This window comes from Branchiostoma belcheri, unplaced genomic scaffold (genome assembly GCF_001625305.1).
Source record: "Branchiostoma belcheri isolate BF01 breed outbred unplaced genomic scaffold, Haploidv18h27 scaffold40, whole genome shotgun sequence".
NCBI lineage: Eukaryota > Metazoa > Chordata > Leptocardii > Amphioxiformes > Branchiostomatidae > Branchiostoma > Branchiostoma belcheri.
In genome coordinates, this window is record NW_017804021.1 from 2,104,541 (window position 1) to 2,117,044 (window position 12,504).

General features: G+C 42.6%; 1 protein-coding gene across 1 annotated transcript in view; it reads right to left on the reverse strand.

Moving 5' to 3' along the window:
- LOC109477507 (adhesion G protein-coupled receptor L2-like) overlaps positions 1-12,504 on the reverse strand; it is a 43,125-nt gene that overhangs the window by 18,467 nt on the left and 12,154 nt on the right. Inside the window, exons 2-9 of the mRNA XM_019778790.1 lie at positions 11,859-11,974; positions 11,103-11,316; positions 9,276-9,388; positions 8,729-8,920; positions 6,692-7,490; positions 2,850-3,125; positions 1,008-1,270; positions 395-596 (exon numbers count right to left, since the gene is read on the reverse strand). Of these exons, the coding sequence (XP_019634349.1) occupies positions 395-596; positions 1,008-1,270; positions 2,850-3,125; positions 6,692-7,490; positions 8,729-8,920; positions 9,276-9,388; positions 11,103-11,316; positions 11,859-11,940 (2,141 nt within the window). The 5' untranslated portion in view covers positions 11,941-11,974. The remainder of the gene's footprint in view (positions 1-394; positions 597-1,007; positions 1,271-2,849; positions 3,126-6,691; positions 7,491-8,728; positions 8,921-9,275; positions 9,389-11,102; positions 11,317-11,858; positions 11,975-12,504) is intronic.

A 12,504-nucleotide genomic window follows, 5' to 3' on the forward strand; every position in this document is an offset into this window, starting at 1 on the left:
ATATATATATATATATATATTAGTGCTGCGTACTGGTTCACTGGACTTGGGTCCGGACTTGTCAGAATGTTTAGGTTCAAGTCCAAAAAACCTAAAAGTCAAGAACCAAGTCCGGACTTATTACCATAAAAGACCATTTCACATACCCCTTTTCTTTCCAAACCACCTAAAACCTTCCGTACATTGCATAATCTTTGCTGCAAAATGAAGAAAACATTGCCATCAGGCATCTTCAAGTACCGGCCTCCACCCAGACAACATTGCAAGATTGCCAACATGCAATTTTGCATATGCCATGGGTTTAGGTCCGGACTTACAAGTTACTGAACCTAAACCTGTGGACTTGAATCCGGACCTGAATCTAAATGTGGGTTTAGGTATTATGCAACACTACTTGAGATGTAGAGTGTAGATTTTGCGGACCTGCGGGCTCTCGTGGATTTTCCCGACCAGATCCTGTGCGATCTCCAGCGCGGATTCCCCGTCCCGGATCTTGCGGTTGATCCCGGCCACCCACAGGGACGTGCACTCCGTCAGGTCAGGGGTCACCGTGCTCCACTGGACCGGGTTCCGCCCGCACCGCCAGGTCGCCACTCCTGGGGTAAAGGGCAAAGGTCAAGGTCATGTGAAGCTCAAGGTCAAAGGGTCAGGCTCAAGGCCAGACACATATTGCTTCTAAGAAAGAAGTCATTTTCTCAGATTTTTGACATTTTAAATGAAAAGCTAGCAACAAAACAAGATGAAAACTGAGGCAGTTTTCAATTTCCCATGTCACTCAATGTATTTTCTTTTGTAAATGTTGAAGTAAGGACTCCAGGACGACTATCATACATATTTTGTTTTACTAATAGAGAATCCTTAGTAACAAATAAAATCCTTAGTAGAGAAACAAGAACAGCTTAGGCAATTTTCAATTTCGTTTGCACTTTTTCTGTAAGTATTTGTAAAAACAGTATACATACTATATGTCACCGAATGGAGAATAAACAAACAAACAAACAACCCACCTCCGTCGGTGCCGGGTGGACAGGGCTGTTTGCTGACCTCCCCAGCAGGTGTACGCGGCCAGCTGATGTTGCGGGCGAACACGGGCGGACAGAACTGCTGCAGCGACGCCGGCGTTTCCACGGTCGTCATGGGAACCATCACCGTGGGTGACGGGACGGTCGGGGTGTCTGGTCTCTGCGGACGGGCGGTCACGGCGGCACCGGGGGTCCCGGGACGGACAGGCGGCTTCCGGGTGGACACCGGCCTCTGGGGGGGCTCAGGTCTGGGGGTGGGGGGGACAAGAAAAATTATATTACGATCCTACAATTCATAATGTTTACGTTTGCAGAAGGAAAACGTATTGTTTTTGCCACTTTCTTCTTCTTCTTCTCCAAACAAAAAAAGGTCAGTGACCAGATGGCTGTCACCATGGTTACAGGTGCTGTAGCAGACACCCTGTGGTGTTGGGTTACATTATGTAGCAAGACAGAGCTGAAGATGCTGCTCACCATATATGTACATGTACATATGAATGCATTTGACTTTGTAAGAATGAACAGAGCAGTAGTTCGTTGGGCTAGACCAGGTGGATGTAAACATCATGCATTTGCTTTGCAATGGTTACTTTTCTAGTTCATTTCACTGGTTTCAGAGATGGCACACACACACACCTGGGCGTATCCTGTACAAGGATTCCAACCCTTGCACACCGGTTATCATTTCAAAAGACAAAACAGGAAGTACTGTCTAGCAACAGATGTAAGGATGGCAGCCATGCTTGAAGAGGAAATATTTAGAGATCAGATTTGGCAGATGTTGGACAGACACACACGGTGGTCAGTGGCCTTACATCTGTTCTGTTTACACAGGTGGGGCAAGACATGCTGATGTGACAAGTCTGTAGCAGAAATGTCACAGATGTGATTGACTTGTGGCAGAAATGTTAGGGCTGTGACAGGCTTGTAGCAGAATTGTCACAGTTGTGATAGACTTGTAGCTGAACTGTCCCAGATGCAACAGATTTGTAGCAGATCTATCACAGTCAGAATGTGACAGATGTTCCCCAGACCTGTCCCTGGTGACAGGTGACACATCTGTACACACACACACCTGTCACGCCTGTCATACAGGTACAGGTTATCTCACAAACAGGTCTGTCAACACACACAGCCTGGTTAAACAACATGGGCAAAAACCTGTTTTTGATTATCAGTAATTTTAACTGCTTTTCTTCGTGTAAATTTCCAATAATTTTGATAGACAAAATGTTTATGTTTCTTGTTTATGTACCAAACACTCTGATCTTAATCAAACTTTCTAGTTCTACTGAGGTCTTGTTTCTTTGGTTTTAACACTTTAGGGTGAAAATTCAGCAAGAGAACAAGATGGGACTGGAGCAAAACTTGAACCGTAATTTGTATTTTTGTCCTGAAACTGTCTGTACTATGGTGCAAGCTTTCCCCTCAGACTCTTTTCTTGTAGAAATCTCACATCAGCTTTATCTTTGAAATCTGGGAACCAAAATACTTGTTCAACCTCAGGGCTCTAGCCAGCTCAGTTTTTTTCCCACCAGCCCAGGTTTATGATCGTAACTGGGAGAAGAGTGCTCACAATCTTGGGGGGTGGGGGGGGGGTCCAGGGCCAAATTTTATACTGTATTATCAAGCCTTTAAAAACACAATTTCCCACATTTTGAGAGGCAAATCATGAGGCTGATAGTGGTTGTTGTTGTTGGTTCTTTGGATGTTATTCCTTTTTACCCAAGATTTTTGTCTATCAAGGTGCTGGCTAGAGCCCTGTTCAGCCTATAGAGTTGAGCCCCAAGCAACTGAAGAGACAGACAGAATTCTGTGCCAGCTCACCTGTCAGCAGTAGTCGGCTGCAATACAGGAGACGGGGTTGTTTTCAGACCTTCCTTGTCGGGATCCACGGTCGGGATATCAGGTGACGCGGGGTGGGAGGGCGGGGGTTCTGTCGGCACTGCGAAAATATCAACGTTTACTGCACCTGTCGGCATGGCAACTCGGCGGGGGTTAGTACGAGAGTCGAGAAAAGTGGAGAGACGAGAAAAATTATGTTTGTAGAAGTGATTGTGAGAGAGAAAGATAAGAGAGTTTTTTGCTACTGCAGTGATTTTGCTGATCGTAATCACACATTGGTTGGCTTTTCTACTGCTACAATAGGACTATGTGATGTTATAATACAACACAGCTAGTCTGGATTCACTTACATTGTTACTACACAAGGCTAGAATCATGGTTAAAATCATGTTAAGAATTTCATGACTACGTGATACAGGACTACACTAGCAAGCAACATGCTCACATGATTAGCATTACATGTACACAGAGCAGGATGGAGGTTTGCCCATTCAACAAGTCATAGGTTTTTTTCTTTCTTTTTCTCTGTGAAGAAAATCAAGGTAAATTTTCCAAGAATTGACACTTTTAACTTTGAAAATTCGAATCCTTTACTGAGGATCTCCTCAGTATTGAACAATACAAAAATAACTGTGCCTGAACAAAAAAACTTTTGGAATGATAATTTTAAAAACATCAAAATCAAAAAAGTATAGCCCTGGGACTGTTTTGAATGGACAAACTTCTTCCACTTTCTGTTGTGATTTTCAGTAATCAATGTTTTTGCATTTTTCAGATCATTTCTTTTCTAATCACTGATGTCTTGGTTAGACTTCCTAGAACTAGGTGTTCTTCGCTAAACTCACACCGAATTTCCTTGGTTCAAAGATGTATCTAAGGAAAAACTCAGACAAGTCTTACCAGTCAAAATGAAAACAGGGCTAGGAGAAATATATTCTCTCCCTGTGTACCAAGGTATGGTTTTTCTGAAGTTGATTTCCAGTTTAGCATTTTTATACAAAGAACCAAGAAGACACTTAAGTGTGCCCTTTCTCAGAAGAACACCTGTGTCTAAGCAGTTATCTGGTGGTTAGTCACATCGTCAGACAGGTGTGTTAGCAGCAGAGGAACGGACGGACAGACGGACGGACACACACGCAGACATGGCGGTTGGTTGGTTGTTGGTGGTGGAATGGACGAGACTACAGACCAGTGGACAGACTACATGGAGTGACGATGGGATTTTGTTTGGGTAGTACCATGAACTTTCCCAATGATCCCATGGAGCATGTACAGATTTTGGTTGGGTGGTACCATGAACTTTCCCAATGATCCCATGGAGCATGTACAGATTTTGGTTGGGTGGTACCATGAACTTTCCCAATGATCCCATGGAGCATGTACTGACTTTGGTTGGGTGGTACCGTGAACTTTCCCAATGATCCCATGGAGCATTATGCATATTGCTGACTTTCCACTTAAGTTTACGATCTATGATTATCATGATCTATTTGTTCACAATGGATAACCAACTTTTTAGAAAGAAATGTAAACCTAACACATTACAGTACTGCATATGGCTATGTTACATTGTACAATCTTGGACAGTACCCTTCAAAAAAACTTCAAGATAAACAACTCAGGTTACCTGTAAATTATGTTCTTTCTAAATGTATCTGTAACTATTCGACATACATTTGTACCTACTGATACCTACTACATGGATATGTCTTACAATGTTGAAACCAAGAATACCTCTACAAGATCCCACTTTCCAAACACGATACTGCATATAACTGTATGAACCGGACATCTTCAAGGTCACAACACTGATTTTTCAAGGTCGTATGCACATACTAGTATTACAAAGGAATATAGAACACATGTTTGTCCCTGGTCCATACCAGGGGGTCCATTTTGGAGACAGTGGAGGTAGAAATGAAGAAATGTGGATGCTGGCAGAGAATTTGGTGTGTGGACAGTGATAAACTTTTTTCTGTCAAAGAAAGACTGATTTTTTTTTGGTTTTGCCCTTTAAATGAACCTCCTGGTTTACATTACATTGAAGACCACCTTTTATCTTACATTCAAGAATTGCGTATCTTCCTTCAGTGGTTCCCTGAACCTTTACTTGGCCTGGTGGTCTCTGTTTAAAGTTACCCCCACACAACAACCCTTTCTGTTGCAATAGACTAGATTCTTGAAAGTTGTAGTTTTGTAGAGTGGGAAAAAAAATTCCAAAATTTGAGACTAAAGAAGCATGGCAGTAGGGGATTTTGTTTTATGGCCACCATGCCAGGTAAACAGAAGAAAACCACTTTCTATGCCTGGACATTTTTACATTTACATTTACATTTCTTCATGACAAATACTAGTTAACAGTAACTGCACAAAACATAGTACACACCCCAGTAAGGCATCCAAACATAACTGACGAACAACATTCAAACAAATGTACAAACAAAAATAAAAAGAACAATCGTGAAAATGGCACAAAATGAAGCAAATGTAGCATATTCTGTGTCAGGCATGATATTATAACATGACAACATTCCCTGTCAAAACTTATGTAATATTTTCAAGCAGTAAGGTTTCCATAGAAACTACTGCCATGGCAACACTTCAGCAGAACTGTGAAATGGCCACAGTTAGCAAACGGAAGCAACGGAAAATGGAACGAAAGTGGCAAAAACAAAACGGAAATGTTACAAAAACTGCATAACGAAAAATGGCGACATCACTTTAGTAATGCAGCAGCAACTAAAAATTGAGCCGTGACCATGCATAACATGTTGGTAATCCTGCAACAACTCACTAAGTATGGAAACAATGGCTTATTGTTCAGGCATTGGGGTGGGAGGGGGGTGGTACTATGGCATGCTTAAACTATTTTAATACAAAATTTGGCAAGCACTCAATACAGACCATAATCACAGTCCCTAGACAATGTCAAAATGGAAAGAAATTTTTTTTTTCAAACTAATCAAAGAAAAGCCAAAATGGTTGCTGAGATACAGCTTTTGAACATTCAAAGGTCTGCCTTTTGTGTGTGATTTTTCAGCAGTATCTAAGAGAATGACTATACTAATGGTAATGTTAAGTCTATCCTGTCTCTAAGCCAGTTATGTTAGTCTAACTACAGGGGTTTGAAACCCTGTAAGAGGCAGGAGAAGGGAGAGAGGTAAAACTGCTGGTTTGGAGGTTAGCAGAACTCAGGCTCAGCCAAGCAACTTAAAAGGAGGGGAGTCATTAGGAAAGGTGGTTAGGGAAATGTCGAAAAAAGATTCTATAATAGAGAAACTGTTAGAAATATATTTCTGAGAGAGACAACACTTGTTTGCTCAAAATTTTGATTTCATCGTGTTTGGCATCTACAAATTACAACTGACCAAACATTAAGAATTCATACGGTTAGAAAAATACTTTGTGCTTCTCTGAGGACTAAATGTCCAACAAGTTTTTCCTGCAATTTCTTCATTTATTTTAAATTATTGGGGTCAAGTGTTGTCTCCAAGCAGAAAATATTCAAAGGCATGGAGGGGCATGCAATTATCATATTTACGTATCACACGATAATTTTTCATTACAACATCATACTTATAAGCTTTACACACATTCTTTGCTTAACGAGCAAGTGAAAAAATACAGTCAACGTGCTTTTTAAGTTTGCCACCAAAGCATTATTAAACTTTATGTATGCTTTTCAGCAGTTACAAATATATCCTTAAACCCCATGCAGGCTTGTCAGCCAATGGACTTTATATTATGGTGCATTAATTAATTAGCGCACATTCGTTAAAAGACGACACCGTTACCCCGTGTGTTGGACCCAGTCCAAGCTTCACCCGACCGACTTACCGGTGCTGAACGTTAACAGGTAGGTGAGGAGGTAACCGTTGTCCCAGACGTAGAGCGCGTTGTCGCGCGGGTTGTAGTCCACCTGCGTGTTGTATCCGTACCGGTTGTAGAACGGAAGGTTCAGGTTTTCCGCGTCGCCCGTTGTCGTGTCGAACGTGTACACAAGCTTCCCACCAGTGTCGACCGGTTGGACGTACCGCGTGCTTACAACGTAGAGCTTCCCGCAGAGCATGAAGGTGTTCGTGGCAGCGCGTTTGTTGTAGTTCGTTTCCCAGGTTTTCTCGACCGTGAGCGAATCCGGGTCAAGTTTCGCGATCACCATTCTCCCCTCGCTCTCTTCGGTCGCATAGATCGCCCACAGCCCATTTTCGTCCACCGCTAAATCGATATCCGACATCCCTCCGAAGCGATACGGAGCCTCGTTGTGATACCTCGCGCCCGGTATCTCCTTCTGCAGGTCTCTGTTCAACGTCGACAGGTTGAATTTGATGATGCTCGGCGAGCGTTCCTTGTTGTAATACGCGGCTCCGTCGTACACGACGAAACCTGTCCCGTCGACTTTATCGGGCAGGGCGATCGTACGCGAAGGCTTCAAGTCCTCCAGATCGTCCAGATCGGCGTACTCATCCACGCTTATAGTGTTAAACGGTCGCCAGGGCATGACGTAGATTTTCCCCTTCCCCACGCCCGGGACGGGATCTCGGTACCAGCTCCCGATCTTGGTCCCCATCTGGGTGTGAGTCTCCGGCGCGCCGACCGACTCCAGCGTACCCGGACACTCAAAAACTAACATGGGTGACCGTCGAAGAGATGCATTTGTCACGTATAGTTACAGTTACTAAGAGAATTCTTACAGCAGTGACAAGTTTTTGAAGCACAGGACTACATGTAGGCCTCTCCGTGAACAACATGGACTGACAGTCATCGAAAACTCTTACCCTTCAAAAACTTGTCACTGCTGAAAGAATTCTCTAGTAACCCTAACATGGGTGAATTACACAACACAACAAGAAGGACTGCCTCTGAAGTTCTGGGGCTCTCCCCAAGCAATGAAGCAAGGTGCTCCCTCTTCCCAAAATCCTAGCTCCCCTCCCAAAATGTTCAAATTTAGAGTTTTCTCTTAGTATTTTCATGAAAAGTCGCCAATTTTGATCAAGTGATTAGGGAGCACCTCTTCCCTCAGAATTTCTGGGGAGACCCCTAAGTTCTAACCCTACTTCTCATCTTAGAACATTAAAGAACCATTTTTACAAGCTGTTACATCTTAGAATACATCCTTGAAACCCTAACTCTAGTCTAAGACATCTGCAAATCTTCCCAGTTGCCACCTACTTGCCCACCAAGTTACATCTTGACTTTTGTCTTCTCGCAGCTCAGAAAAGTTATCCACAAGTTATTTCTGGTAACTTTACTTAGTAAGAAGTTAGTCTCACACGCAGACCCTTCTGGCTAAAAGTCTTAGTCGCAGAATGCTTGGATGGATTGGAAAATAACAGCCTGGACTTTCTACCTTGTATATCTGGTAAAAGATAATTGAGAAACATCCGACTGTGGATTACGTTGCAATGTGGTACTTTGGGGTTTCACTTAACTGTCAAATTTAACAGATTTTTGGTAACTAGCTGTGAAGAATCATATCCAGTTCCTTTTTGGCGTATCTTACTACCTTTTGTACCTGGGTGTCTAACCTTCATCGACGTAGCTGTGAAGAACATGTATTTTTCCAGGCAGAAAAATTACAGAATTTCCAATGAATCCAAGCACGATTGCAGGTTTATTTTTACAGTGAGTTTGGTGAATGTTTAGACTTTATAAGATTAGTTCACTCCAAACCACAGCTGCAGAAAGCTTGACTGTCTACTCTAGATGATGTAAGGGTCGGTTACGTTAGACGTTCTGCCCCATGCGATGGTAACATGTCAGGAAATGGAGTGAGTGAATCGTGCAAGCAAGGAGAGAGAGGAAAGGTTCGGGCACCCAGTGCATGATGGGTAACCCGGAGGCATGATGGGAAGGGTACTCACAGCTGGACACACAACGAAAGAACACTTCGAGGTACTTGTAGGTGTCGGGGCAGGGGTCTTCTCCGAATACCCCGTCCAGGGCGGGGACGACACACTGCGAGCGGTTGTTACATCTACGGCACAACGACAGGACCGGAAAATTCGAAAACATGACTGATGGGTGCAGTACCGGGCCAAGCAGCCAGGGGGCATGCATGCATGGTGTGTGTGTTTGTGAGCACGTCGGCAGAACGTACTGCGCCTGCGCAGAACCCTGTATTTTCACGTTTTTCGGTGGATTTTTGGTCAACGTTGCATTAGAATTTTGTCTGTTGCAGAGGGTATCTTTTCTAACATAACATTTGGAAGCTACAGAAGAGATGTTTTCCTTATATGCGCGAATACTACCTTTTATGAGACATTCTGCCAAAGAGCTATGTACAATACATTACGGGTTTCGCGCAGGTAGAGTACGTTCTGCCGACATGCTGTGTGTGTGTTTGCAGGACACGACAGCGTAGACCGGAGGTAGGTTTATGTACGACTGACTACTGTTGTTCCTACTCACTGTGGGTGAGACATTTAAAATGGACCTCCAGGAATTTGTACGTTTTGGGGCAGGGGTCGCCGCCGAAGGTCGCGTCGAGCGCGCCGACCTTGCAGCTGGAGTGGCTGTTGCATCTACAGACAGAGAGAACACGGGTCAGTACAAAGGTCAAGGTCAAGTCAAGGTCAGTCACATTCCTCGTACAACAACAGGATTCCCAGAACCAGCAAGGATATTCCACAAATTCTTCTGTCACAAAGTGACTGAATTTCGTACAGAATTTACTATCGAACAGAATTTACAGAATTTACTATTGGAACGTTTTAACTGTTCCAAGAGCATCCCCAAGTTACTACGGAAATCCTGTCTTATGAAAAGTGCGACGAACCTTTAGTCACATCCTGTGATAAGTACATGTTTATCCGTGGTGTCTACAAGCAGAGTTTGTAAATACTTGTACAGCTGACTGGACAGGCTTGACTCATGCACTTCTGGCATGTCTCGGTACATAAACACACACACAGGCATTCCAGCTAGCAGCTTCCTTATGTTCTCCAACACAAACTTAGCCTAAGTCACTATACTGCTATAACATTGTATCTACTTTCTTTGGTTTGGCTGCATTTTTTTTTTTGCTGCCTAGCTACAATGTTTTCTACATAAACACGCAGGCATTCCATATTGTCCAGTAGCTTTCTTTGTCTCAAACACCACTTTTTTTAGGAAAACAGTTCTCTAAAACTTACAAGTTAAATGAACCTACTATCTTTGGTTGGTCTAAATTCAATTTTTGCTGCCTAAATGCATTTTTTGTACATTAACAAGCTGGCATTCCAGCTAGCAGGTTCCTTATGTTCTAAAACACAGACATAACTCCATTTTTTAGGAAATTAAAACAGTTCTCTAAAACTTACAAGTTAAACAAACCTGGCTAAAATCACCATACTGTATTTCCTTTCTTTGGTTTGGTCTAACTACAATTTTTTGGTTCCCTAGCTACAATTTTGATGCGAAACTACAATTTTCGGTACATACATTCCATCCAGCAGGTTCCTTGACTCAAACACAAAATTTACTCTCTACACCACAAAATTAAAATAGTTCTCTAAGAATCTCAAGTTACACAAAATACTGTATTTTCTTTAGTTCCACTTGTTCGAAAAAGTGCAATTTTCACCTTTCTTTAACCCCTCTGTTTCCTAAGTTAATATGACTTACCGGTAACTAAATATTCTTGCACAAACTGTCACTCAATAGTTAAGAGTTAGCAAAAGGGAGCCAAAACTGAAAAAGTATCATCCAGACACAAATGTCCGAGCAATCTTTGCAGGGTTGACAGAAAATGTACGACACAAGCTAGCAAAAAAAAACGGGATGACGGGTAACAATCTCAGCAAAACTGCCAAACTCTGTTTCTGAAAAATGGAAACAACTGATGAATGCAACAAAAAACACATGCACTTATAAGGATATCCTGTATTCTTGCCAGACAAATGTATATATATGTTGCTTTGTCACATGCAAAGGTGACAAACTACACACAAGCCACTGCAGGAAAAATAACGTTAGCTCAAACACATGCATGACACAGTATTCCACTGCATACAAAGTACAGTATTCAACATCTATCTGTCTAATGCTACTTGAAAGCATCAAATTTTAGCAATTCTAATTACATTTTTGACATCTACCACAAAGACTAGAACTTGAAGCATTACAACAACTACTGTACATATACCTCAATCAGCAGACAGTCCTAGGCTAGCTACTACTACTAGCAAAAGGGCTCAATAATAAGATACAATTCATGCATAAGACACATTCTTGATATATCCCCAGAAAACGTACCTGTCCGCCATAGTTTTAAGCGAGTCCGGGTGCCTACAGTTGGTGTTGCGCATGCGGCGTGGGTTGCGTGCGCAGGTCAGGTTGTCCGTGCGCCCGTAGTTTGCTCCCTCGATGTAGATGACGCGGTGGCTCGGGCAGCGCAGGTTGATCACCAGACCCTCGCACGCGATCTCACGATTCGTCGCCGTCGGGAAGCCAATCGGATGCACCGCAGCTGTGGTTGTCATGACAATAGAACACCGCGTTACTCGATCCTCAGGAGCCATTTTGAAACACAAGGAGCCTATATATGGGCTATGATGATGTTTGGTGTTTGGCCTAGTGTTGATAATTCAAATCTTCCTCAGGTAGATGAAAAAGCATTGAAACATTTCCAGTTCTTATATATAGGTCATAATCACGATGTATTCACTCGTATACAGATTATCAATCAAGGCAAGAACTCAAAACACAGAGGATCTGCCAAAATAGCATGCAGAAATTCAGGACTGAGTTATGCAATGAAGCTGTCTACAATGGATACCAACCAAAGAAGGCCAGTATATGATTATATTAAACACAAAGCAAGTAGAAATTCAGAAATGATCCACTAGACTACACCATGAATGTCGAACATACAAACGAGGTCAGCAGATAAAACATACAGGATTTGCCCCAAAAAATCTAACAGAAGTTCAAAACTGCTGTGTTAGTGTTACACAGTTTATCATGAAAACCAAAAAAACAAAAACAAACAAACAAACGCCTTGTCCTTACTCTCGTTGCCGAGGCTGAGTCCCATCAACAGCAGGACGAAGGTCGACAGCAGCAGCTTCGCCGGCACCTGGGGCGTCTCCATGGTGATGACCTACGACCTCACATGGAAATACAGTCTGCAACGGGAGGAACAAGCTTCAGTAAGGGTGGACAACATCAAACAACACGCTGAACTTAACATGCAACTAACGTGCAAGAAGAAGACAGATATATATAGCAAGCTACAATACTAGTAATACATTTTATTACAGATGAAATTGACTGCATCAGTGCACATGTGTCTATGTATATGTTACGACTTAAATATGACAGAGATGGCAGACTTCAGCATCTTACCCTCACTGCTTTGTGACCTCAAGTCCCACAGATTAAAGCACTGAAGATATATAGCTGTATACAGTATATACGGAACGTAATTGTATTGTGAATATTGGGAATAACGGAAATATGCACAAACATAAACATACACATACACACACACACACATACACTCACTCACATACACACATACATACACATACACTCACTCACATGCACACATACACACACACACATACACTCACACACACACTCACACACACACACACACACACACACACACACACACACACACACACACACACACACACACACACACACACACACA